The sequence below is a fragment of the Rhinocladiella mackenziei genome (genome assembly GCF_000835555.1).
Source record: "Rhinocladiella mackenziei CBS 650.93 unplaced genomic scaffold supercont1.11, whole genome shotgun sequence".
Classification (NCBI taxonomy): Eukaryota; Fungi; Ascomycota; class Eurotiomycetes; order Chaetothyriales; family Herpotrichiellaceae; genus Rhinocladiella; species Rhinocladiella mackenziei.
The window spans coordinates 246887-274198 of record NW_013550594.1 but is presented as its reverse complement, the minus strand read 5'-3'; the positions used below and the strand labels follow the sequence as shown (position 1 = coordinate 274198).

General features: G+C 51.8%; 9 protein-coding genes across 9 annotated transcripts; 6 read left to right on the top strand and 3 right to left on the bottom strand.

Annotated features, from left to right (window-relative positions):
• Nucleotides 1–494: 494 nt before the first annotated feature.
• On the top strand, nt 495–1595 carry Z518_11096 (uncharacterized protein; the record flags this gene model as incomplete). The annotated part of the gene is made up of 1 exon (XM_013411366.1): nt 495–1595. One exon carries the CDS (start codon nt 495–497, stop codon nt 1593–1595), a length of 1101 nt encoding a protein of 366 aa, XP_013266820.1.
• Nucleotides 1596–1938: 343 nt separating this feature from the next.
• Nucleotides 1939–3473, bottom strand: Z518_11095 (uncharacterized protein; the record flags this gene model as incomplete). Its single annotated transcript, XM_013411365.1, has 3 exons — nt 1939–2070; nt 2127–3303; nt 3361–3473. The coding sequence occupies 3 exons, from the start codon at nt 3471–3473 to the stop codon at nt 1939–1941; spliced, it is 1422 nt and encodes a 473-aa protein (XP_013266819.1).
• Nucleotides 3474–6544: 3071 nt separating this feature from the next.
• Z518_11094 (uncharacterized protein) lies at nt 6545–10828 on the top strand (the record flags this gene model as incomplete). Its single annotated transcript, XM_013411364.1, has 1 exon — nt 6545–10828. The coding sequence occupies one exon, from the start codon at nt 6545–6547 to the stop codon at nt 10826–10828; it is 4284 nt and encodes a 1427-aa protein (XP_013266818.1).
• Nucleotides 10829–11266: 438 nt separating this feature from the next.
• Nucleotides 11267–13096, top strand: Z518_11093 (uncharacterized protein; the record flags this gene model as incomplete). The annotated part of the gene is made up of 3 exons (XM_013411363.1): nt 11267–11411; nt 11459–11512; nt 11586–13096. 3 exons carry the CDS (start codon nt 11267–11269, stop codon nt 13094–13096), a joined length of 1710 nt encoding a protein of 569 aa, XP_013266817.1.
• A 690-nt stretch (nt 13097–13786) lies between these two features.
• Z518_11092 (uncharacterized protein) lies at nt 13787–15886 on the bottom strand (the record flags this gene model as incomplete). Its single annotated transcript, XM_013411362.1, has 1 exon — nt 13787–15886. One exon carries the CDS (start codon nt 15884–15886, stop codon nt 13787–13789), a length of 2100 nt encoding a protein of 699 aa, XP_013266816.1.
• A 906-nt stretch (nt 15887–16792) lies between these two features.
• Nucleotides 16793–17310, top strand: Z518_11091 (uncharacterized protein; the record flags this gene model as incomplete). The annotated part of the gene is made up of 2 exons (XM_013411361.1): nt 16793–17038; nt 17092–17310. The coding sequence occupies 2 exons, from the start codon at nt 16793–16795 to the stop codon at nt 17308–17310; spliced, it is 465 nt and encodes a 154-aa protein (XP_013266815.1).
• A 296-nt stretch (nt 17311–17606) lies between these two features.
• Z518_11090 (uncharacterized protein) lies at nt 17607–19280 on the top strand (the record flags this gene model as incomplete). Its single annotated transcript, XM_013411360.1, has 1 exon — nt 17607–19280. One exon carries the CDS (start codon nt 17607–17609, stop codon nt 19278–19280), a length of 1674 nt encoding a protein of 557 aa, XP_013266814.1.
• Nucleotides 19281–19450: 170 nt separating this feature from the next.
• Z518_11089 (uncharacterized protein) lies at nt 19451–21505 on the bottom strand (the record flags this gene model as incomplete). Its single annotated transcript, XM_013411359.1, has 6 exons — nt 19451–20418; nt 20877–20923; nt 20974–21053; nt 21106–21231; nt 21294–21373; nt 21433–21505. The coding sequence occupies 6 exons, from the start codon at nt 21503–21505 to the stop codon at nt 19451–19453; spliced, it is 1374 nt and encodes a 457-aa protein (XP_013266813.1).
• Nucleotides 21506–21769: 264 nt separating this feature from the next.
• Nucleotides 21770–26995, top strand: Z518_11088 (uncharacterized protein; the record flags this gene model as incomplete). Its single annotated transcript, XM_013411358.1, has 1 exon — nt 21770–26995. The coding sequence occupies one exon, from the start codon at nt 21770–21772 to the stop codon at nt 26993–26995; it is 5226 nt and encodes a 1741-aa protein (XP_013266812.1).
• Between the last annotated feature and the right edge of the window lie 317 nt (nt 26996–27312).

The following is a 27312-nucleotide window of genomic DNA, read 5'->3' as shown; positions in this document are numbered from 1 at the left end:
CCACCTCTCCGTCGGATTCTCTGCATGAACTATCCCCGCTTGTGGACATTTAAAGGATATATGGTATGGAAACGCGACGGCCGGGAAGAAGCGATCGAATAAGGGTCTCCGGGTTGTGCTTTGTGAAGCTTCCAGATTCCGAATTCTTTGGCAACGACTGGATGGCTGACTCGAAGATCTCTTTTGCATCCAAAGGAGTTTGACTTACCCTATGGCGCAGTATAGGTGTTAGGGCGAAAACTGACAGAGCTTCAGCTCGCTGGAAAGGTGAACTTCCTCGTCCTTTGGGGACATCATCGCCACAGATGAGAAACCTCAATTGCGATATTTTGGATTGGGTATCGCACCGTCACTTCTCCACAACATATAGTCTGTACTCTTTCCTCCCCTCGGGCCCCCAACTTGTAAGATTGAGAGAAATCTCATGCTCATCTCCAACGTCGCCGTTCCACTGCCTCAAACGCAGCATCAAGCAAATGCTTTTCAAAAAAAAAATGCCCCACCCAGAATTCAGTCCAATCGCCCCTCCATCCTTAATCGTCGTAACAGGCGCCAATGGTTTCGTTGCCTCCCACACAATCCAAGTCCTCCTTCGTGCAGGTTTCCGAGTTCTCGCGACAGTCCGATCAGAAAGCAAAGCAGAGGTGGTGCAGAAGACACACACGCAGCTTTCGCCGAATGCATCAAACCTTCTCTTGACGACTGTCATCCCAGACATCACCGATCCAGAAGCATACACCGCACTTTTCAACACCACGCAGCCCGTTGCCGTCCTGCACATGGCAAGTCCGTTCGGCTACACCTCGACAGATTGTGAGCGGGACTTGCTCCAACCGGCTGTCAGAGGCACCGAAGCCGTCTTGAAAGCCGCGGCGTCAACATCATCGGTGCGCAGGGTCGTCCATACCAACAGCTTCGCATGCATATACGACGCCAGCTTGGGACCTCGGCCAGGATATACATACACGTCCAAGGATTGGTGTCCCTTGACGTACGAGGACGGTGTGAGTGCGGCAAATACGGCGGTGGCATATCGCGCCAGCAAGGCCGTCGCGGAGAAGACGGCTTGGGCGTTGGTGGAAACACTGGCTTGTGTCTTTGAGCTCGTTAGCCTATGCCCGGCCATGGTCTTTGGGCCGTTCCTGGAAACGCCGCACTCGCTTCCATCAAGCCTGCAGGAGCTGAACACCAGTAATCGAATGATCTGGGACGTCGTGAGCGCCGGCGAAGACAACCCTGTGCCGCCGACGAAGGGCCCAGTGTGGATCGATGTGCGCGATGTCGCAGATGCACATGTGAGAGCTCTGACGATGCCGGAAATGCGTGGGCGGCGCCTCCTGCTTGCCAAAGGGACGTACTGTAACCAGGAGATTGCGGACGTGGCGCGTGAGTTGGCAGGAAAGCAGTCCCATCGCATCCCGATAGGAAATCCTGGATCCAGAGAGTCGGCCACACATTTCGCTGTAGATGCAAGCCGCGAGGAGATGGAGCTGGGAGGGAAATGGAGAGGATTGCGAGAGTCGCTTGAGGAATTAGTCCCACAGTTGTATCGGATCGAGGCAGCAATGGACGGTGACGTGATTTCGGACACGTAAGGGCCTCGTCTCGACGGAAGCAGACAAGGTCATGGAGAGCACCTCATGGCAGGAATCTGCTCCGGCTGGCGTTGTCTCCCGCCGAGTCTATTATAGTTCTCTCACTGAACTGATTTATGCCCCATTGTGGACGGAAATTCCCCCTTCTTTGTAACATGAAAGTGTCAAAGCGTGATCGAATTCGACAGCACAGGGAAAGACACGAAAAGGTGAGATGAGATTAACTTCCTCAAAAGGCTGGACGGATTGAATGAATATATAAATAAAGATAGCCGGAATTAAACTACAGACATACACTTTTCTTCTGTAATATTATAGTCTTTAGGATCAACCCTCCACTGTCTTAAGCAGGAGTGGTAGGATTGGCGGGATTGGCAGGTTTCTCCTCGCGAACTTCTCCATCCGAGCTAGGCGATTCGCGATGGGCGGGAGTGGTAGTTTCTTGTTCGAGGGCATTCACGACATCTCGGGACAGCTAAAATTGGCGTTAGGAGATGGAGACCATGATTCGTGAACGATAAGGAGACATACCTCTACATAGTCGTATGCGAACTCGCCGATCTCAGTATCATCCATACCCAAAATTTCTTCCTGTTCCGAGGCTCGAAGGTGGAGGCCAGGAATGAAGTTGAGGACGAAGAGAATGACGCAGCTGACGGTGAACGAATAGGCCATACCGGTCACACCATCGCAAAGTTGGTAGGCAAGCTGAATGTAGTGCTGGTTGATCCAGCCACCATCAATCTCGGTGAAGCCGTCAAGGTGAGCAATGTAGTCTGCAGCAAAGAGACCAGTCAAGAGATCTCCAACCAAACCACCAATTCCGTGAATGGCGAAGATATCGAGCGAGTCATCGATGTGGAGGAGAAACTTCAGTTTGGTGCCATAGTTGCACGCAGCACCACCGACGACCCCGAAAATGATAGCGGCCCACGCGGGGACGAAACCACTACCAGGCGTAATGGCCACGAGGCCAGAAATGACACCACTGCAGAAGCCGACGGTCGACCACTTGCGCTCCAAACGATAGTCCAGAATGCACCAAGTGAGACCCCCGACACTGGCAGCCAAGTTGGTAACAACCGCAGCCATGATTGCACGGAGGTTGGCAGCCAAAGCGCTGCCGGCGTTGAAGCCGAACCAACCGACCCAGAGGAAAACGGTGCCGATAACGATGTGGGTGACGTTGTGGGGGCGGTAGTTCAATTCATGAGTCCCGTGGCCACGACGCTTCCCGAGCATCAACGAATAGGCCAGCGCCGCAGAACCAGAGGATATGTGCACCGGAGTGCCACCAGCAAAGTCAAGACCGCCCATCTTGAACACCCAACCGGAGGCGTTCCACGTCCAGCATGCAATCGGATCATAGACGACGGTGGACCAGATGAAAGAAAAGACCATGGCGGGTAACATGCGGCCACGTTCAGCAGCAGCTCCGATGGCGAGAGCGACGGTGATGGCAGCGAACATGCCCTGGTAGATTGCGAACATCAGATCGGGAATTTTGGTGGATCCAACCGAGGGAGCGCCGAGGACATTGCGGAAGCCAAAGTTTTCCATATCACCGATGAATTTGCCAGCGGTGTGAGAGAAGGTGAGGGAATACCCCCAGAAAAACCATTGGAATGAAATCAGGGCCGTGGCCGCGACGGAGAGCCAAATGAGCGACAGGGCTGACTTGCGTCGAGCAAGGCCAGAGTAGAAGAAACTGTGATTGGAGGGTCAATAAATCGATGTTCGTTAGATGGCGGGAGGGGAATCGTACCCAACACCGGGAATCATCAAAAGCACCAAAGCCGTGGCCGTGATCATCCAGGCAATGTCGCCTGCATTGTAGTAGACATTGAGATCCTCTGTCAGGGAGTCTCCACCAGTCATGGTGGTACCTGTGTTGGGGCAACATGGTTAGCTTGGGCGATTGCTTGCACCAAACCTTGAACCGGGCCAGAATCAAGGGGCACACCGATTCAAGGGAGATCAAAGGTATGGATGAGCAGCATACCCTCGTAGGGTTCCAGAGGAACATAGGGAAGAGAATCACTCGGGTCGGACATGTTGACGGCTGTGGTATGAAGTCGGAGAGCACAGAACTCGAGGGGGGTTTTGGAGGCTGCGCAGGTGCCCCCAGTGCAGGAAATCAAGCGGGTGCAGGCGCGTGGACGGTAGTCAAGGTACAACGCAGGCTGTAAGTACAGAGGGTATTTTGACCGGCGAAGGAGACGAGAAGAGGTGGACTTATAAGGAGGGCGAGCCGGAAGGAAAAAAGGTAAGAAGGGAAGAGAAAAGGGAGAAGTCAGCGGTTGTGTGTTTGGGGAGCAGAAGCAATGAATATAGCAGATGAGTCGGTGTTGTGAGGCCCCTTCCGATGGCCAGCTCAGGCTGAAGCGGCGTCAAGGGCGTGAGCTTCAAACAACGAAAAAAGAACTGTTCGATGGGCAAATGGCCATTCAGATGGCGGCGGATGGCTTGCTGGCCGCTCAGGCGGACCCCTGGAGGGGCGGGTTCATGGCGTGGGAGTTTGGCGAGCTCCACGGGGAGCTAGCAATCAAATCGAGGCAAGGTGGAAGCACAGGGATCATTGGACGGAACGAAGGGGAATTGGATTTGGCGAGAGCCATGATGCCGAAAAACGAGAAGCAAATAAGAGCACAAGAGGCCACCTGCAACTGATCCACCTCGTGTCACAAGTCTGACCAAGAGACTTTTTAATTAGCTGCGAGTACGATATAAGGCCGTCCAGGTTCTATATTATGCACCCCGTACCTGTGTCTTGTTCTGCCATTTCGTGTTAGGGATACCAGTCCCCACGACTTGAAATACGGAGTAGGATTTGCCTACTGGATCACATGCACATCGTCTGCATCTTGGCCGAACTATCTATTTAGTCAATGTCTTATTCGTCTTTTTTGCTCCATGAGGGAGAACAAGACCTCGAACTTGTGGCTAGGCATCGCTGAGATCGTGCAGTGAAAAGTAGCCCCAACGGCCTCTGGAGTCTGCCAGGCGGATCTTTTTCATCGATATATTAAAATTCGCGTTTCTTGGCTAGATAAGCATTAGGCATCCCATTGGCGTTTCAGCAGCTGTGCCAAGGCGATTCCGCCCACCAGCCCACGATTCCGGTCAATGGGAGCCTCCGAGAACTCCACCCTCCACAGCTCCACTGATAAAGAAAATCTTTCGCATTTTGTTTTCACTGCGCCGAGCCTCATGGCCCTCGCCTTTCAACTTGAAACCTTCCCAAACGCCGGCTATTCCAATCGTTCGACAATACGTGCATCCCATCAGATTTCATTCTTCCGTTTTGATATACACTACCGGGGTCCTGTTGGCATTACAAATAGCATCAGCTCCTACCAACGTCCCTGTGCCACTCAGATGCAGTTTTCGATTGCTTGGCCTTTACCGCCTGAAGTCATGTATTTGTCCACTCCAAGAATGTCTCCAGACTCAGCACCGTCAACCAACCATGGAAGGACAAATACTAAACTAATCAGTAGTATCGATTCTATCGCGCTTGAACTCACGCGACGCATCGAAGCCACGTTTCGCGCACACCACCATCTACAGTATTTTGACTGCCGGCTATCCGTCGTATCGTAGGCTTACTGATTTTTGCCTCTCGGCCTTACACCCGAAATTCTTGAGAACTATGGTGGAAAAGGTTCGCTCGTCGGTCGCCCGCCATGTTTTCGGCCACACATCAGAAATGGGTCTTTGTGGTCCCAATGCATCTCAGAATCCACATACTACTGGAGTCGTAGAACAGCAGTAACACGGAGCCCACTTCTGTCTTCGGTGACGTCCCGAGTCTGAGGAGGGCCGTGGGCCAATTCGAAAGGTCATCATGGATCAATCCAGAAATCCATTTCACAATGACATTACTCTTCACAACACGACGGCTTGCGGCCGTAATCTCCCGAACATTCCCTCCAGTCGAACACAAAGTGGATGGTGCGGTAAAAATAATGACGACACCACGTTGATTGCGATGTTAATGTTTGAAAGCTTCGGGAGCGAATCTGTCTTTTGCGGACTACTAATGATACTGGGGAGGACAGGCTTGAGTTCATGAAGCAGCCTCGCGGACATAATTCTCTACTAGGCCTCGTTTAGATGTCTCTGCCGATGGCTTTATCTCGGTGCTTAACCCAAGAGACATATGTTGTGTGACGTGCCGATGTTATGGTAACTCTTGGGGTAGCGTTTTTACCCTTTCCCTTTTGCCGGTTGCTAATTTCAGCCAACACGGCATCACGATTTCTTCTCTTTCGCACCCAAATGTCCAGTTTGAGTGATACAAGCTTTTATGCGTCCGTGACATGGGCACCAGGGCTACATGTGCCAAGTTGAGTATTACCCACTTGGGTTCCGTCAAGTTTGCATGCCATGTGAGGCTCTTGAAGAGTGGAGTTGGTATTTGGGTCTTATCCCTCTATGGTGGATGAGATAAGTATTCCGGAGCTCCCCCCGGAGCGTTGAATAATCCAAGAATCCCAAGACTTGGATCCCTGTCTCAAGGCTGATATTTCTATGGCAGTAGAGCCAGCCGTACAGAGCACGCCATTGGGATGTCAATGATGTATCAAGTCCAAGATTATTACCAAAGACGAGAACTCCATGCTTCACAAAGGGCTATTGGTTGGCAGGTATCCAGGACCGGTGATTGGGTGGCCACAAAAGGACTCGATAAAACGAAAGCTCGTCCTTCTTCCAAGTTTCGGCGGGCCGAATTGCGATCGTTTGTCAGTTGGGATCATCCCTTTTTGGGATTAAATAGCCCGGCAATCGAGTGAAGAGATGGTTGATCAAATCGTGGAAATTGGGTCAACTTAGGCGGTAAATTTTTTTCAATTATTTTTTTTTCATTGACCTGCACTCTTCTCCATGACTATGCCTCCAGGAATGTAAGATAGCACGCGTTTCTTCCGTGCAGCAGTTCTCTCAAAATGCACATGCCAGCCTCAGTGGGCGCCACAGCCAGTCAGCCTCTCCAGCCACACATCCCACTTCAAGCCGCATCGACCATGGAATCTCAGCCCGTGTCAGCTCAAACTCAAATCGCAAATCTCTCCAGAGCCGGTCCTCGCGCCCCCAAAAGTGAAGAGCAACGCATCGAAGAAGGTCGACTGCCTCTTGTGATGGAGCACGAAGAAATGCCTATCCATCGCCCTAGTGGCTCTTCCTCTGGATCGGACGAAGACACAGTCCCCTCCTCTGCATATCCGTATTCGTCGACTTCCTACGACCCGTCCGAGGGCCCCGTCACCTATACCCCTGCTTCGTCCATTTCAGCATATACTCCGGCTGGTTTTTCCTCCAGCCTATCTTCCTGGAACTCATACGGGCCCAGACCAAGAGGTGGGAGCGGTGGTCCTCCTCCGGTAAACATGGAGCGATCATTTTCGGCCGATCCCCAAACGGCTTCAGCAGAACTGCGTGCTTCAAGGCCAGGAGCACCTTTGCGGACTCCTTCGAATACCTATGCTCCTCCTCGTAGACCTCCGCAATTCCTTTCTCTCAATTCGAAGCGGATGCACTCAAACACGATGCGAAGCTCGAGGAGGGACCCAAATGCGCAGTACAAGGCGCAGGAGAAGGCTTACGTTCAGCGGGTTCGACAACAGCCACCAGAGTGGCTGGACAATGACCCTCGAACGCCGAGCATTGGGTACAGCACAGATGACGAGACGGATGATGAATCCCCTTCAGCCGAGCACCACTTCGACGACCCTTATGACCCGGAAACATTGATGTTCCTGGGAACCGATGATAACCTTCAGCCGTCGGAAGAGGAACTACAGAACTCGCAAAACCGAGAACGGCTCGAGTGGCATTCCATGTTGGCCTCGGTGCTCAAAGGCGACGTTGTCAAGCAAGAGAAGCAGCGGCTCATTGGGACAACCGAGCAAAAGTCCCGGTCCGAGATTGGCGCCGAGATATGGATAGGTGCGAGAGCCAAGTACTATGGGCGTCCGTTGCAAATGCAGAAGAAGTTGATTGAAGAAGGCCGTGCCAACCTGGGCCCCGTCATCGAAAGCATCATAGCTTTTGAGATAAAAGGAGAAACTGTGGTTGGCAAGTCGCCCTTGGAGCAGGTTGAAGAGGCGGTGTCAAACATTGAGAAAACCGAATGGCTATACTCCTCGAGGAGAGAACTGGAAGCTGCTCAACCCAGAGCCGCTTCCGATGCTTATCGAGAGAGTTGTGATGCCATTGTTTCCTGGCACAATATCACTCAGTCGATCAACACGGAGCTCGGTGTTCTTCAGGCTTGGGTCGGGAATCCGGAATTGGATTTTACCAAGCAAAAGCGTCGGTTGAGCAGCGGGGGAGACTTGTCGGACGATTCTTCATTCATTGACCGAATCTTAAAGGAAGATGGGCTGAAGTCACTCCAAGGGGACGAGAGCATGTTCAAGGGGATCAGCGAGGTTATTACGAAAGCGAAAAGCACCCTCATTGAGAACGCTGGAGCCTTTGCCGCTCGACATCTACCGCCTTATATCGAAGAACTCCTGACTCTGATCAATTTCCCTTCCCGGCTGATCCAGGAGATTATTCGGATGCGGTTATTGTATGCGAAGAAAATGAAGGAATCCGCCCAGCAATCTGTTATGATCATTGATCAAATGATCGCCCAATTTCAAATCCTGATGCGTCTGGCATGCCTCATTAAGCAAGAGTACCTGGCGATTTCGCATCCCGAGCTGGGTTGGGATCTCCCTCCCTGTATCGACGAGACATTTGACTCGGTCATTGTGGAAGCCCTCAAATTCTACTTCAAAATGCTGAACTGGAAACTGGGTGCCAACAAGAACACCTTCCGCGAAGCAGAGATTCTCGAACAGGAATGGGGATTTTCCAATGAGATTGGACGGCAACTCCAAAGCGGAGACATCGAAGTCGCGGAACAATTTAGTTCTCTGACGGCCAAGTCTCTGCTTCGACTGACCGCATCCTTCGAACGTGAGCTTCGAAGCAAACCGGATGAAAGCCCACAAGAGATGGAGAAGCGATACAAGACCATCTTGGATTCGGTTCGTGTTCGTCAACGAAAACTCTTCCGTTTTTCGCGCATATTGAGGCAGCGATTTGAGAATGCGACCGAGTTCAATTTGGGAATGGATGCAGAGCACATGCAAGGCTTTACCGAGTCACTGATTTTGTCGGGCCATTTCCTCGTGGAGATGGGATCCAACAGTGCCAAAGGGGTCCACTTCGTGGCCTCGCCGTCTCTTTGGAACAGACCCAAAGAAATTCAGTCCATTCTGGGCACATCTTTCCATGCCGATGATGCACCGGAAGACCCCTCGAATCCTTACATCTTGGTGATCAGGCCCGAAGACGTCATGCCGTGGGAAGGGCCCCGAATGGATGTGGACGTTCGGGACCTGCCGAATGACGTTAGATTAGGACGACTTCGGCTTGTGGCCGACGGGTCTTCTCTGCGATTGCAAAATGCGCGAATGGAATTTGCCAATGCGGTCGGTCGAGAACTTGATGTGGTCATTGAGCAGAGGGCCAATTTGTCACGTGTCAATCTGGAGCTGGGAAAAATCAAAAAGACCACCTTCAAACTCTCGAATACGATCATGGAGAGCGTCGAAGTCATTCGATCTCAGAATGGCGGCATCGCTAGTCCCGAGTTGGTCCAATCTTGCTTCGCTTTCGCGACCGAATTCGGCAAACGATCTCTCACATACATGGATGCCAACAGACGAATGATGAATAATTTGAAGCTCACAAGACTGGCTCTGGACTGGGTGAGTTTTATTTGCGACGACTGTGATGCTGCCGATCGAAGAACGTTCAAGTGGGCGGTGGTGGCATTGGAGTTTGCCATGGCCATGACACGCGGAAGAAATATTGTGGACATCAGTGAAGAGGATTACAAACGCATCCGAGTCAAGGTCGCAGGCTGCATGTCGGTCCTGATCTCACATTTCGACATCATGGGTGCCCGATCGACATTGGCGGCCCAACAGGAGAAATCCCGGATGGAAGCCATGACCGGAATGAACAAACGTCTCGATTTCAATAAAATGAGGAACGATGAAGATTGCTGGAAGGAAATGTGTGAGCAACGGTTGGCCCAGTTGAAAGTGATCGACCAAGTTCGAGAAGAACGCGGAACGTCGAAGACTACTCTTGGACGCGTGTTGGAAGGATCCAACGAAGCTGATCGGTCGCTGACGTTCTTGTCGTCTTCCGCAACGAACATCACGATGAGATGGCAACAAGGTCAATTTGTGGGCGGGGGTACTTTTGGCTCCGTCTACGCCGCTCTCAATCTTGATACTGGAACGTTGATGGCCGTCAAGGAAATCCGACTGCAAGACCCACAACTCATCCCCACCATTGTGAAGCAAATCGGCGACGAGATGAGTGTGCTGGCGGTTCTTGACCATCCGAATATTGTCTCCTATTACGGCATCGAGGTACATCGTGACAAGGTCTACATCTTTATGGAATATTGCTCCGGTGGATCGGTTGCCGGTCTTCTCGAACATGGTCGCATTGAGGATGAGACCGTCATCATGGTATACGCCCTGCAGATGCTGGAAGGATTGGCATATCTGCACCAAGCACATATTGTGCACCGAGATATTAAGCCCGAAAACGTCCTCCTTGACCATAACGGCGTGATCAAATACGTCGATTTTGGCGCGGCCAAGATCATCGCTCGGCAAGGTCAAACCATGATGGCTCTAGAGCCCGCCCAGCGCGCCAATGGCGAGGCCGGCCATATGGCGAACAACGCCGGCGTTCCCAGACAGCCACAGAAAACCATGACAGGAACGCCAATGTATATGTCGCCAGAAGTCATTCGAGGGGATGGACCGGCGACCTCTCGCTTTTCCGGAGCCGCCGATATCTGGTCCCTGGGCTGCGTGATTCTTGAAATGGCCACAGGGCGTCGCCCTTGGTCGACACTGGACAACGAATGGGCTATCATGTACAACATTGCTCAGGGAAATCCACCCCAAATGCCGACCGAGGACCAACTTAGTGAGATGGGAATTGATTTCTTGAAGAAATGCTTTGAACGAGACCCGGCCAAGAGAAGTTCGGCAGCCGAATTGTTGCAGCATCCTTGGATTGTTGAAATCAGACGGCTGGTGGTGGATGATCCGGATGCTCAAACACCAAGAAGTGATACCAGCACCTCAAGCGGAGGAGTGACGCTGCCGAGTCGACAGAACTCTGGTGCAGGGAATATTCAGCAATGAACACATACGTGTCGAGCCCGACCAAACTGTGGATGACCATGACCGAGTTTGGAAATATATAAATTTTTCGTTTTCTTTTTCTATTTGAATCTGACTGTACCCCATGCTATATAATCCCGCCCTCGTTCTGGACCAATTGCCCGAAGTCGGTGATTGGTGGAGGATGTTGGCGTCGTAGTCGGCTAGATCCAAGATTTATGTCAGACCGGAAGATGCACAAAACGGGGGAAGATCCTCGGCCTGTGTTGATTTCTCTTATAGTACTCACCCGCCATTTGTTTGCTCATACTCTCCCTGTAGTTGGCGGCTTTCCTGTTCTCAGCATAATCCGGAGTCCGTTCTTAATTCATTGATTCATTCTTCTGTTTGTTGTTATTGTACACAAGCGCCCACCCTCTGGAGCGTCACTCTCATTATGCCCTTTGCGCTGGATTCGCAATGACTGTCCAGAGACCCAGTGACATCGATCCCTTCTCCGACTATGCTGCAATTCAAGATGAACGCGAATCCATGATCGAGTCTACCCTGAGCGTTGGTCGCAATGCCACTCTTACTCTTGGGACCGATGCGATCATCGTCCTGGGTACGTTTACGCCTCTTGACCACCGGTGCTTTCCTAACTTTCCGTAGACGAAGGGCTCCGCAAAGACACGGGATTCTCATGTTTTGGATTGCTACCTCAAAGTAGGTCCCACGAAATCAGCATCTTGAAGCTCCTGAATGATTGAAATTGAATGGCTGGCTGACAAACAACAAGGAACGACCAACACTCGCTCCGTCCCATACTTCAATGTGCTCTGGGCGGAAATTGTCAAGGATGACCTCACCATCCGATACGCCAAACCGACCTCCAAATCTGCAAACTCTCCCGTACATGTCGCATATATCAACTACACTCTAGAAGACTCGACGTCGGCATTAGAAAAGGCGTCGAAATGGGTGGGACATCTGCTCGACCGCGCGTACGGTCAATCCCAGCGCAACAAGAGAATAAAACTATTGATAAACCCGTTCGGAGGAGCAGGAAAGGCGGCCAAACTGTACACCAAAGACGTCGAACCCATTTTCGCCGCGGCCAGATGTGAGGTAGACGTCGAGCGGACAACGCACCCGGGCCACGCTGTGGAAATCGCGGAAAAGCTGGATATAAATACGTTTGATGTCCTTGCGAGCGCGTCCGGTGATGGCCTCCCTCACGAATGCATAAACGGTCTGGCCAGGAAACCCAATGCGGCGGAAGCTCTCAGAAAAGTTGCTGTCGTCCAACTCCCCTGCGGTACGGGCAATGCCATGTCATGGAACTTGACCGGGACAGGAGAATGCAGCACTGCAGCATTATGCATCGTGAAAGGTGTGCGGACGCCTCTCGATCTCGTCAGTGTTACGCAGGGAGACAAGAGGACGCTCTCGTTCCTCTCGCAGTCACTTGGCATAGTAGCAGAGAGCGACCTGGGGACTGAAAACATGCGGTGGATGGGTGATGCTAGATTCACCTTTGGTTTTCTCGTCCGATTGATCGGGAAGACACTGTATCCCTGTGACATCGCTGTGAAGATGGAGATCGAGGACAAGCAGGAAATCAAGCGTCACTATGCCCGACAAATGGCCAGACGAGAAAGTCAAAGCCTGATTTCACCCTCTGAGCTGGATGGACCATTGGACGCTTCAACCGGCCTCGGACTACCGCCATTGCTATATGGAACGGTCAAAGATCCACTGCCCACAGATGCCGGGTGGTCACCGCTGGTCTCATACCCCAACCTGGGCAACTTTTACTGCGGTAACATGACCATGATGGCGGCAGACGCACCGTTTTTCCCGGCATCCCTTCCCTCCGATGGCCTCCTGGACCTAGTCACCATCGACGGCGACATCGGACGTATGAAAGCGGTGAACCTCCTCTTGTCCGTACCGAAAGGCACCTTCTTCGACCAAGAGTGTGTGCGAGTGCGCAAGGTCAAGGCCATCCGCGTGATTCCCCGCTTCGGCAGGCTGGCTGATATGGCCGACAACGAGCAGCGGCAGAATAAATTGGGCAGGATGCTCGACCGCATGGGCGTGGCGGCCAACGGCCGCAATGCCTCTCGGGACAGCGGATACTTCAGTGTCGATGGTGAGAAGTTGCCCTTTGAGCCGTTCCAGATCGAAGTACATCGGGGATTGGGTACAGTGCTGAGTAAGCGTGCTGGTGTTTATGAGGCGATCGGGCCCAAAGGTTGGGAAGATATTGACGTTGGCGCCGAAGACGGGGAGATATCCGTGTCATGAAGGCAGGACTTACGTGAGAATAGCCAAAAGGGAAGAGAAGGATTCACGTCTAGAAAGTGAGAGGTGGCACAATATACCCTCCCAAAGAGAGAGAAAAGAAAAGGTCCATTGCCTAACATACCATCCTCGAGCAGGAACAGCAAGCAGAGTCATATCGGCATCTCTCTACTCGGAGCTTTACCCTTGGATGCCGGGCTTTTCTGCTTGGAATTGAACTTTGGTCGGTGTTGGATCTTGAGGTGTTCTTATATGCACGTGTGCGTTTCTGTTACTTCACTGCTCTGGCGTTGAACAAGCAAGACCAGAAAAAGAATGCCAATGAGCAAGCAACGTAAGTAAAGAGCCAAAAGATGATACCCCAAAACATAAGTAGACGGTTTTATAGGATAGGTAATTATAACGTTTAAAAACAAATACCGTAAAGGAGATGCATATAGTATTTTGCAGGTCAAGAATTTGGTGCAGATGCTTACAGAAACTAGCAAAACCAGATGCAATCCAACACATTGCCCTCGCCTCCTCCCATATGGGTTCTATTTTATGTGGTGGGGATAATTTTTTCCACAATCGCTGGTCCATTGCCTTTGACATCCTTATCCTAGTATCGCCCCTTCTCAGGAAGAGTAAAACAAACCCACATAAGTGGACCTTCGTCTACCCCGTTCTGCCTCGTGATCCTGGTGATAACATTTACAATTTACTTCTCAAATCGACTCGATCATCCTTCTTGAACAATACCTTTGACTCTGGGTATGGATCAAACACGATGCTATTGAGGGGGTTCAACTCGCTGGCTCGGTGGAACATGTCCTCGTAGACCTCGCCGTCATATCGGCCTAGGGAGCTGTCAAGCTGCCAGTCTGGGAACTTCCACGCATCCACTAGGCGCACGGTGTGAGGGCGGATCTCCTCGAGCAGCTTCATGACAGCCTTTGTGCGAGCAAGCGTGATCTGGCGGACTGTCACGGCAGCGCTGGAGTAGAATTCCGAGGCTTCCCGCTCGAGTGTGTGCAAAGCATAGAGGCGGAAGAGTTTGTGGAGAAGGGTGACGGTGTCGGGCTCAAGTTGGGCCGTAGCGGTTGGGTCGTTTAGTGCGTCGTGGAAGTTCTTGACAATCATATACTGTGCATGAGCAGTGGAAAGACGCCAGAAATCCACCAGGAGAGAGTTCCACGATTGTTTGTCTTCATCGCGGTGGCGGAGGGCTTCGAAGGTCAAAAAGGACACTCGCCAGGCAAAGGCGGCGACGAGGTCGGTATCGCTGCCGATCACATCAAAGGCGGCGCCAATATCCCTTCTTGCGACGAATTCCTTGAGAATGCGAGTGGTGTCATTGTCCGCCGGCTTCCCCGCGAGGACTGATCGGGCAGACTTCAGGAGATATCGGCTAACTTGTTGGGTCAACATGTAGTTGTCGCCTTCCCAGGTCACAGTCGGAAGATAGTCGGCATACCAGCTACCGATGCCGGAGTAGGAGCTGTAACCGTGACCTCCGCAGGCTCTACGGCAGACTTCGAGACCTTCGGCTGCGGTAGTGGAAGCGAGGGCTTTCAAAGCACAGCTAGTGGCATGAAGGTCGGCGAGGAGGTCGGTCCCCGGGTTCAGTTCTTCCGGTCCTGGCGCACGTGTGGAGTCGGCGGGCTTGCCCACGTTGCTATTCATACGTTTCTGATTTTCCTGGTACAAGGTGATCATGCCTTTTCCGGTGAAATAAAGAGCGTAGGTGGCGGCAAGCAGAGGGAGCAGGCGGATTTGCACCATGGTGTAGTTCAGGACTTGATTCTCACCAGGTTCGCTCGCCGGGGCATCGCGATCTTGGAATTGGCGTCGGACAGCACAGTATCGAGTGGCAATAGTGACACCCCTTGCTAGGACTGAACCGGCTTGGAGAACGATGGTGCTGCGGACGTAGGTAAGGGTGCCATAAACGAGAGACGGATTTGACGGGCGAACGTATTTGTTGGTGCTCGGATCAACTCGGGAGAATCGTGCAAGCATATTCACATGAGGGATCTTGACATTCTTGAATAGAAGGAAGCCGTTATCCATGGTGTTATAGCCGAATTTGGGACCAATATCACCCACATGAATGTTGGGCAAGGGTTCGTGAGTCTTCAAGTCTCTGATCTGGACGACAAATGGGTGAGGTCCATAGTTTTTGCCATTGATATAAAGCTGAGCCATCACCACGGCGTGGTTGGCGGCCTTTCCGAGAGAACCTATCCACCATTTTGACGCCGTCAAATAGGGAGAGTTGATGGTGAAAGTTTTGTCATCGGAATTCCAAACAGCAGTGGTCTCCAATCCTCTGACGTTCGAGCCGTGCCCCAGCTCAGTTTGAGCATAGCAGCCAATATATTGGTAAGCTTCCGCCTTTTCAAGGAACAGTTTATGTTGTTCCGGAGTGCCCTGTTCTCGGAGCGTCACGAGGAACATGCTTGCATGGAGGCCGTAGGGAGTAGGCTCGCTGATGAGATCGCTGGCCGCCTGGAACTCATCTTGGGTCCATTTATGTTCAACCGTCAGCTGTTGGAGTCTCTTGCCTCTTGCCAATGCAGCCTCTATCCTTGACGTCCGGCCTCGAAAGTAGTTCTGAGACTTGTCGAACACGGGTTCGGCCTGGAGGATCTTGAGGATTCTCTGGTTTCTCTCGAGGATCTCCTTGGTGAACATAAACTCAGCTAGCTGGCCGACGTTGAGGTTTGATTTCGCCCTCTCTTGTTGAAGAAGCTCTGAGCCTTGAGGACCGGAGGGCTTGAGGGCCTTGACCCATTCTGGATTGGAGGGCATGCTTGGTGGTTTGCTGAGAAGGCGGAGCCGGTTGGAACAGCAGATGGGAGGTTGGTGAAGTGATTCATCGAGAGTAATAATGTGTCTTTAAACCGAGGAAGGGTGTCCATCACCGGTAACAAAAAATAATCCAAGGCCGATCTCGCAAACTGAATTCATGACAGCATCTTGCTGTCTGGGCGCAGTATTCAGCAGCCTTTTGACCTCGGTAATTTCCCTTTGCGGACTGGCACCAATTCAACGTCGACTTTCGTACGTAACGAGACCCGGCAATCCACTTCGCCTTGTTTACCACGAAAACTCCAAAATTCAGTCTTCCTAACAATCAGTTCTGCTTTGCTACCTCCGCAAAACGGACATCCTCGGATCGTGAATATCATGTTGCAACCCGGAGTCGAGCTCATATGTATGGAGTCTTGCCTATCAGGACCTTTGTCCTCTGTGCCTCAGCCAGCTCAAATCGGGAGTCAAAATGATATTGGAAGCGTGGAGTCGATTCCTGCCAAAGGATCACCCTGCTGGGCCCTCATCGGCCGCGACGGGGGCCTGGCACGTGACTTGACTAACTTTGCCTTGAATTGGACCAACTCTCCCGACAACATGAAGCCAAGTCTCTATCATGTCGATATTTACTCGCCAACGGACCTTCAAGGCTCTTTCTAGTCCTCTTCGCCATCCTCTTCACATCCTCACCAAACTCGTCCGTTCTCCTCAAACCGCGTCGGCAGCTTACAAGTCTCGTTCGCAAAGGCTCCACAGAATCTTGCTCGACACTTCTCTTCATACCCTAATCCACTAAAGCTCTTCGCTCAGGGGACTGGGCGAGATGCCCCGGAGTCTGGTGAATATGTTGACATTCACGATCTTCATTTCGTCAATGGACTGAACAATTATGACGTTCTGATTATGGATGTTGACGAGAGAAAGCTGAGAACTGAGATCTCAGATGTCTTAGGCATAAATTACCTAGCGGAGGCAACTGAACATGATGCAAAGAGACGGGTCGATGCCGTAGATGGTTATTGGTACGGCAGGGCGCGTCGCGCAATGGTTCCATCTGTCGTCAGCAACGGCGATGGCGACGGCAAAAAGGCGTATTGGGTGCATTTCATTGTGGACACTGATGCCCCTTCAACGTTCCTTTCCGAGGGGGTGAATGCTCCTGCCTATTCGGAGAGTGTGCTTAGCTGCTAACTTCGTCCTAGGTGTGTGAGATCGTCGGCCTCAGAAAAGAAGACAGCTATGCCACCATTGTTGGATGCTACCTACCAATCCGAATGTCGCCTCCAAAGTCCCACTTTTCTGACATCAGTATTCTAGGTGTCGACTTTTGCGATGGTCTCAAGTTTACAGCAATGTACCTGGGTAATGGAAAGATGAAATACTTGTTCAAAGACCGCTGGAATGGGATGCCTGAGCCATAGTTTCCTATTAGATACAACTTTGACCAGCAAATTAAGTCCAGCTGTTCGAGTGACCACCGTATAACTGTGAACTAGAGTCAAAAAGTTTGTGAGATAGGGTCAAAAGATTAGGTGCCGGAATAGCAGAATCTGCCGCCTATCCCATAGGTATTCACAGAGCGTCAGAATAGCGCCAAGAAATTCGGGATTGGCCGAGAATGGCCGCCAGTGGCCGAAGCGCAATTTTGCACTACCGCATCGAAACCCGAACTTGGGCCTCCTGACCAGCAACACGCGACCACAATCACCATGCCTTTATGACGGGTCATGAACAATCTGCGATCGATATATCCCGGCGAGAAGAGGAAGCGGTGGAATTACAATCAATGCCGCCCGCGCACGACGAGATAGGGCCGGATGCGCCTCTCATAACGGACAATGAAGACGACAGTCGGCCTCTGGCTCCCTTAACTGTACACTCCTCCGGAAATGCATTTATCTGGACCTTGACTATCTCTGCTTGTGTCTCGGGGCTCCTATTTGGCTACGACACTGGCGTCATCAGCAGCACGCTGGTTTCAATCGGCACCGATCTGTCCGACCGAGAGTTGACCGACCTCGACAAAGGTCTCATAACCTCCTGTACGAGTCTCTTTGCCCTCATCGCGAGTCCGATCGCCGGCGTTCTGGCCGATAAGCTGGGACGAAAGAACATCATTTTGTTTGCGGATGCTCTCTTCACATCGGGCGCGCTATGGCAGGCACTTACAAGTTCGGTGCTGGGTATGATATGGGGACGAAGTATAGTTGGACTCGCGATCGGAGGGGCGAGTTTGATTGTCCCTCTTTACATATCAGAGCTTGCGCCCAGTCATCTTAGGGGAAGGCTCGTGACAGTCTCGCTCCTCTTCATCACCGGCGGTCAAGCCATTGCATATTTGGTGGGATGGGGATTTTCAACTCTGCCCGGTGGGTGGAGATGGATGGTCGGTCTCGGGTCGGCTCCGGCGGTTGCACAGCTTGTCATGTTGACCTTCATGCCTGAAACAGCCCGATATTTGGTGAAGGTTCAAAAAGAGACCAAGGCGCGAAGTGTTTTGGCAAAAGTGTATCGTGGAATGACCTCGGACAGCGCCGATCTCGTCGACAATATCATCCTGGCCATCAAGAAAGAGATTTTAGATGAGGAGCATGCGCATACCCGGCTCAAGATGACGCAATCCCCATCGACCGTCATGCCATCGACGTTGCACTCTCTACTCTTTCATCCACCACATGCGCGAGCTCTGACGATAACATGCACCTTACAAGCTCTCCAACAGCTTTGCGGATTCAATAGCTTGATGTATTTTTCCGCCACCATCTTTTCTCGTCTCGGATTTTCATCTCCTACCTTGATATCTCTAAGTGTCGCCGGAACGAATTTTGTCTTCACGATTGGCGCGTTCAATCTGATTGACCGGATCGGACGAAGACGCATTTTGCTCATTACAATTCCCGTCATGGTCCTGGCCCTGCTGCTGTGCGCAGGAGCCTTCGCATTCATTCCTCCATCAGCCCAGGGTCAACCGGGGGTGTCAACAGGGAGTCCAGGCGAGGATACAAAATCTCGGCTGCCGGCCATAGGAATTCTTGTTGCAATGCTTCTGTATGTTTCAACATACGCCATGGGCCTTGGACCCGTTCCGTGGCAGCAATCGGAATTATTCCCTCTTGGCGTTCGATCACTGGGATCCGGTATAGCGACCGCCACAAACTGGGGTTGCAATACCATTGTAGGGCTGACCTTTCTCCCGATGATGGATCTCTTGACTCCGACATGGACGTTTGTGTCCTACGCCTTGGTATGTGTCACGGGTTGGGCTGTCATCTGGCACGTGTACCCGGAGACAATGGGATTGGGGCTGGAAGAGATTGGAGAGTTGTTGAAGAATGGTTGGGGAGTTAAAGCGAGCATGGCCAGGTTGCAAACGTCGAGATCTGGGAAGTGAGGAACATGAGTCCCATATCGTCTTGGGTTCGATGGCAGCGGAGGGTTCCAAATTCATGCACAGTCATTGCAAACGCGCTCATAATTTACACATGGTCCACTTCGAGGACGTGAATTCGTCACGGCGCGTTTCCCTACCAGACTTTCTGTCATACACCACTGGGGTCGCCATCAAGACGGTGTTTCTGCTTCTTTAGAGCTGTCCGAGAGATTGTCCGCCCATTCGGCAACGGCAGCAATTCTTCTCTCGTTGCGACGTTGTCTTTTTGCTTCCCTCCTTTCCTGCTCTTTCAATTCCCTCTCCCTGAGCACAACCTGCCAAAGCTTCGCGCCCATCTCGGCGTTCTGGCGGTTGCGCGCCATGACTTTCTTCGCGATTCCCATGTCGGCGGCGCGTATGGTCGCGGCCCAAGTAGTTTCCCCCTCACCCGTACCGAGCGATTCACTGGATCCATCGTTGTCCTCCTCGTGAGCTCCGGGCTCCAAGACTCCATGCTCTTCTCGGAGAATCATATCCCATTCGTCCTCGCACTCGGCGAGGTGCGCAGCTTGTTCCAACGCGAGATGTTTTTGGAACATCTTGACCCCCCATGTAATTTTCGACTTTATTACACGATTCAAGAGCACCGGTTGCGGGCCTGGATATTTCAGCACCGGAATACCCTGAGTCACAATCAAGTTTGGGACCTTGCGAACTCCAGATTTGATTTTGGACAAAGGGCGTGGTTCCTCGAAGATCCGCGGAGTAGGGTATGACACATGGTTTGCTGGATCCCGAATTCGTTTGACGTGCTCGATATACTTGAGTCGCGAGGGCCGCGGGGGCTTCTTGAGAGTGGCAAGTTTGGAGCGATGCGCCGCTGTGTCCTCCGCTTGGGCTGTTGTCACCTCGAGAATCTCGCCGAGTCGTCCGAGGGCTTCGCCGGACTGGATGGTACAAGCGCGCAAGAGGTCGAGAAAACGATGGCCTGCTTCAATGCCATGTACTATTTGGGTCGGAGACTGGACTTTGCGGTCCTTCCGAAATCGATATCTTATGAGGTCCTGGAGGGTCTCAGTGATGCCATTGGTCTTGCTGCTCCCTCCTGCGAAGGGGAGTCGTGTGCATTCTTTCAGGAGGGCCTTGTACAAGGACAGGCCTAGACTTCATTAGCGGGAAGTTGGTGGATAAACTGAAACTCGTTCTCACATGCTAGCCTATGAAGTCCCGATTTGCGTGGAACAAATTTTCGTGGCATCCGCACATCTCTGCTTCTGAGTTTGTACTTTAAGAAAGGTCAATTGTAAAAACCCCAGGCCCCCCGTTCTTGTTTAAGCAGGTATCCCGGGATCCAGACAGATCACGTGGGAGGGAAGAATGACGGCTATGGTGCGAATAGATGGCCGAGAGACTGAAGGTTTGGAAGAGGGTTGAATGCCATAGAATGAATAGCTCTCTATGGTGTTTATTCTCTGCCACAGCAACCCTGGCACAATCGAACCGATAAATTCCGACTCCAGAAACGTATCACGGAACCTCATCAATCATCGCTATATCGTTCGAACCCCTCAACTCCGTGATTTCATGCCTCCAAATGCCTCGCTCAGAAAGTCGTACCTTCTTGAGGTTGTGGAAGTTTCTTATGCTGAGGAAGCGCCATGTATCTGGGAAAGTTAGCTCAGCCCCAAGCCCAACCAGAAAGTGTCCAACATACCTTCGCAACTCAATGAGGATGGTCTCCATGGTAAAATCTCGCTTCCAGTTTGCCAGGCACGGTAGTTTGGAGGGATCAACCTAGGGCCAGCAATCAGTGCCTGCGATGGCTCTCTTGGAGGTATCTTCTCACCTTTCCAGTCTTTTGATCAACGCAGGGTAAGTTTATTCTGGACACAAACTGGATTGTAGGTGGGAGGTCAGGGTAGTTGTCGCCACAGTGGATGTTGACACTGTAGATCCGATTCTCATGAGCGCTCTGGACGAAGTAGAGTCAGCCTCATGGGAGGTGGAATCGGGGACGCTTTGCGCGCGACATACGTGAGGCGGTCCGAGGATGGTACCATTCCAATTCGTCATCATCAGGTCATCGCCATCTGCCAGACCATATGAGCATGCCTCTGCATTAATGTCAATCCTGTGTACTACCATGGTGCAGAGCCGCGGTATGTTCACTGACCAGCACCAAGGCCTTTCTCGCCTTTCTCCAGCTCTTCTAGGAGCCGGAAATTTCGAGGAACTTTAGCACCCATGTTGACAATGAGTCTTGAACAACAAGTCCGTAAGACTGTGTGAGTCACCGATACGGCGCCAGATGGTTGTGTGTGATTTAAGAGCCAAATGTTTGAGTGGACACGCGCCCCAGCCTCGTGCCGTGCATTTCACCAAAAGAGTTCTCCAGCGCAGGCAAGTTGCAGCCTTGGCGGCAATTGCCGTCTCCTCGTGATTGAGGACACTGTTTCGTTTAGATCATCTCCCATACGGCCAATCCTCCATGATGAGGCGAATTAGCAGGGATGACACATGCATTTCTACAGTCTGAGTTGACCAGCCTAATATCAGACTCAAAACGAAGATACAATCATGTGCGCACGGCTGCCGAGCAGTCGCTTGCCGACCTCAAAGCCATATCGGTAACATCAGAGACGCAATTGGCCGCAGATCTTTTTCGCCGACCTCAGTTTGTTGACCCGTTGGTCCTCGCCTGCAAATCTAAAAATGTTAAGCTGGCATGCACCGGAACTATTTGCCTGCAGCGATTGACGGCCAGCAAGGCGGTCGCTCGAGCGAGGTTACCTGATGTTCTAGACGCCTTCCATGATGGCATAGCTTCCGGATATGAGCCTCAGCTAAAGATCCTCCAAACTCTACCCTCGCTACTTCAGCTCTATGCGAGCGATTTGTCCGGCAATCTTCTGGCGAGAACGTTAGAGATATGTGCAACCCTCCAATCCAGCAGGACTGCCATCGTGAGTAACACAGCTTCCGCAACGTTTCAGCAACTTGTTTCTACCGTTTTCGACGAAGCTGGAAAGGGAGAGAAGGTCCGCGTTTCGAGTGACGGAGAAACAAAACAGTACGACAAAGATCAAGAGTACCAGGAGGCGTCGCTGGAAGACGCTCTTCGACTCTTCGACGATCTCTGTCTCCTTCTGGACCAACAGCAGCCCAAGTTCTTGAAAGTGGAGAATCTCCCATCTGGATTTCTTCTTGAAACACTGCAGCTGATCATGTCAACTCATGGCTCGTTCATCATATCCCATGCCAACCACGTGCGAGCATGCGGGGACCACCTTATGCGAGGTCTGTCGCGTATCCTGTCCAGAAAAGACGCCTTTGGCATGCTCGTCCGCGCCTTGTCTATCCTGCTCTTGATCATGCAAGGCTTTGCCGATGAGCTTCAGGACCAGCTCATCCAAGTTATTCCCTCGCTTGTCAATGCTTTAGAAAAAGACGGAAATCCGATGTGGAAACGAACGCTTTGCCTTGAATTCTTCCGTAACGTCTGCTCGGACTTTGGCGTCATGCGCAAACTGTTCGAATTGTTCGATGATCGCGAAGATTCCGAAAATTTAATTGGACCATTGTTGTCTGCATTGGTTCGCATTGCAGCAGAAGATCCCTCGCTCATTGGATTGGGCCGTCAATCCACCATCCCTGTCCAGCGGGTGAACGACATCAAAAGTGAAGAGGCGGCATCCATTGAAGCGCAAGGTCTTGGTGGCGCCATAACATCGGTACCTTCGGGGGATGCCGGTATTACCGGCATCAGTCTGGAATGGAGCGTTATCCATACGCCGCTCATGGAACAGGGCGAAAAACAGGTTCCGCCGGCAATCCCGAGTACTTACATTTATACCCAGGCTTTAGGGTGCATTGCATCTTTCTGTGACGGTCTGTCGAAATTCATCATGCCCCTCAGCGTTCCCAGTCGCCCTTCACGAGAGTCGCTAGATAGCGGCGGGAGAGATAGCCCAGGCCCTGAACCTGCCAACGATGAGATCATTCGCAGACAGACCCGGCCATCTACTTCGGCTCAAAAATACCAACGTCTTATAAACCCGTTGACACTGACTAAACATCCGCTACATCCCCAGATCCGGATTTGTGCCACCATGATTGAGACTTGCTGGCCCGCTGCTCTTGCGACGTGCTCGACATTTCTCAACTCGGCCTTGGACTCTGAATTTTACCACATCTTGATCCGATCTGTTCAGAAGCTGGCTCAGGTCTCTGGAGTCTTGGAGCTGTCCACCCCGAGAGATGCCCTGCTCACTACTTTGGCTAAGGCGTCGATCCCAACAAACGCCAACAGTGTCATATCAACTTATCACAATTCAAACACAAATCGAGTGGTTAGTTCTGAACATGATAATCCTCATGACAGGATCAAATCCCCCACCGAACCGCCTCCGACTCCGACGTTTCCAACCACCGGTCCCGCTCTGAATGTCCGGCATTTGCTTTGCCTGCGAGCCTTATTGAATCTCGGGATTGCCCTGGGACCGACGCTGGAGCAGGATGCCTGGTTCATTCTCATCGAGACCATGCAAATAGTTGAGGCCCTGATCGCCATACCTACCACCATGTCGGCGAGTTCACAGACGGACAGCCCGAGGGTTGGAGTGTCATCCCAAGACGGTCAAAATACCCTTGCCGGTGAGATAGCCGCCGTACAAGCAGCGACGAAAAGGATGCTCGACAGCACACGGAGCTACAGTGCCGAGTCTTTTGCCGTGGTTGTGCAGGCACTCCTTCGACTTCTGGGTCGGACTGGTGCCGAAGACGCTGCGCAGTTGATACCAGACAATACTGGTTCTCCAGTTTCCCCGACAAGGCTAGCACCTACAAGTCCAGCACATCATTCCTCTCGAAGTATATCCGGTCTGTGGACCAAGTCAAAATCATTGGACCTCGAGATTGGATTCGTTTTGAACAAAATCAGCGAATTGTCCCGCATTAACATCCACCGTTTCGCATCCACTACAGAGCTGTCTTGCTCATGGAACTTGATCGGGTCGCGATTATTGCGTCTTTCACAAGACCCCGTTATTTCTGGCAGTCACCGCATACAGTCAGCGAGCATCCTGGATTTGATCTCCATGGACACGGTGAAACTCCTTGATGATTCACGTTTCGAAACTGAGGAGGCCGATCAAATTCGATCTCGATGTCTAGAGTCGTTATTGAAGCAGTTAACCTCCCTTGGTCAGACTCGGCTCGAAAAGCAGGAAGGAATAGAGCTGGAAGTTCACAAAAGGCTGCTTGAAGCTTTAGAAAGCATGCTGAGCCACAGCGGAGAGTCACTGAACAACAGTTGGCCGATAGCTCTGGAGATTTTGTCATTGTCCTATTCAAAAGGGGGACAGGGTCAACCCCAAACGAGCAACGCCTCGATAGATCAAGCAGAAAGAAACGAACAGCATGCCCAGATCTTACGAGTTGCATTCCGGTCGATTCAGCTGATTACTTCCGACTTCTTAAGCGTTCTGACCGTTGTCTCGCTGGCTAGGTTGGCCCAATTACTCCGCCAGTTCAGCTCTCAGGACTACGACTTAAACGTGGCACTTACGAGCACCACTCTTCTTTGGAGTCTCGCATCCCAGGTCCTGACCAGAATTGAGATGGTCGACCTAACAAGGATACCATCTCTGGACACGTCACTGGACGAACTTGATTCCTCGGCGACAGCTGCTCTCTGGAGTGTGATCCTGCTGCAGTTGATTCAACTCTGCAAAGACGAACGGCCTGATGTCCGCAATGCAGCCATCAGAGTCCTTCTCAAGATGTTTGAGGCATCGAGCGAAAGTCTGAGTCCAAGTACCTGGGCCATTACTCTCGTCGTCGGGCCTTTAAGCGCCATACGGTTTTCCGTTGAACAATACACTTCAGGAGAGACCGATCAGTCCGCCTGGCTGGTCTCAGCCGCTCAGCTGACAGACGGCATCATGCAGCTCATCACGCAAAACCTGAAGGTGATTGCCGCGCACGATGGCTTTAAGAATACTTGGCGCCATATTATGGAAGTCTTTGAAGGTGTATTGAGCACGACGTCCCTCTCGGCCTCCTCTTTGGCTTTCTCGAATTTGTCCAGGATATTGGCAGCCCTCCCAGCCTTGGGGCAAGTTGACGCAGAGTTGATTGTCCCTGCACTGCGCATATGGGCATCGTACCACCCCGCCGGAATTCGGAAAGAATCGCAATCCAGCGAAAGGCGAAGTGAAGAAGTCCCTAATCAACCGGCGTTCACATCGCACGCCCATGTACTTGTTGAGGCGTACAACGCCAGTCCCACAGCCCTAACGAGCTACCAACTTGGCGAACGTAGAATAGTGCCCTTGATGATGGACTCTCTCGAACGAGCAGTACTTTTTTGCTCACACCCGCCCTACACCAGCGACGTGAAAAGCTTGTCACCGGAGCAGAAGGAGGTCTTTAATTGCCTGCGGATATTGAAAACCCTTCTTCGAGACTCTGTGGCAGAATATTCACGGTATCTGCTCCAGCTGTTGAAGAACTCTCTGGGTATTCAAGAGGGAAAAATTGGGTCTCGATCGAAGAGATCAGCCATTTTCAAGTCCGTGCAGAAACCCACATTCGTCGCCTTTGCATCAGCGTGTCTAGACGATCTCCGTAACTTGGCATTGGAGCACGCAAACAGTAACAACGTTACGGAAACTCTGGCAGTGCCCGAGTCTCTTACCGTTCTGTCATCGCTAATCAGGACCAAATACACAGAGATTCCCACGAATCACCAAGCACCTCTATGGCGAAATGCAACAGCGACGGCCGTGGTGATGTTGGAGGTGCTGCAGCACCATGTACACCAAAACAAGCCAGCAAAGGATTCGCGCAATGTCGGCGGCATCGCAGCTCCCGCCATTTCCCTTGCATTCAGTATTTTAGGATATGGTGGATTATCAAATCCACCAGCAAAGCAGACAGAAGAGGCACTGGTGGAAGATGAAACATTTGACATTGAACACTTCCAATTGCTCCACAAAGCGGTGATTTCAGTCTTCCAGCATGCCGCAATAAAGGAGGACGATTGCAGGCAATATGCGATTACCCTGTTCAACGCGTCGCTTCTCGCTAAACCATGGTACTACGACATCCCAGACGACCTAGCAAAGGAACCACTCAAAGGTATAATGGAAGTCAGACAAGGCAGTGTTCACCAGCCAATATTCGCGGTCAGAACAAGGATATGTTACACGGCATTGGACGCGTTATTTGGACTCGTTCAACAGCCAGGTCAACCAGACGAAAATTCTGATGGAGTGAAGCCTATATCTCACAAGTGGGCGTGGGCTGCCTGTCCATACCTGATCTTGCGCGTTGTACATCCTCTGAAGACTTTCCTTGCGGACCAGCGTCTGCGTGGACTGACTCCTCCGCCAATGCCGCAGCAAGTCGAGCTTCAAAGGGTACTCCACGAGTTCGTTGATTTACACAGCGACGCCGTGGCGCTGAAGCGACTAACCAGCTCGATCCGCAATCACAGCCACGAGCAGACAAGAAATGGTAGCTCGGAGGTTCCTAACCCCGGAACAGACGGGAAAGAACATCTCCGTGCGCTGTACCTATTGAATCTCCGCATGCAGAAATTCTGGCGTGGGTTGCCTAGGTTGAAAGGAGAGGGAGCATGGCAGACAGATGAGCCGGGCAGGGGGATCGAGGAGGCTTTGGAACGGTGGAGTGCGAGTGTTGGGGAAGGCTGGGGATTCGGAGACACAGCATAACAAAGAAAATGTTCGATCGATGAGGTACTATAGGCATGTATCAGTTTTGATTGTCCAGTCTCAACGATGTAAAAGGAAAGACGAGACGGGATGCCTAAGCAAAAGGATGATTACGGAGGATTAGAATGGATTTGATAACGAAGCCTTTTTTTTTTTTTTTTCCCCATGGCGCATTCAGATTTTGCCAGTAAGCTGGTCGTGTCATTGCCTGTGATCACGAAGGGAGGTCATATGCTTGCCCGCTCCATAGACGTCGTTCGCCATCTGATAGCGGTAGCTGGTGCCGCAAGGCAAGAGTCTCGTTAAGGTTCGCAGCG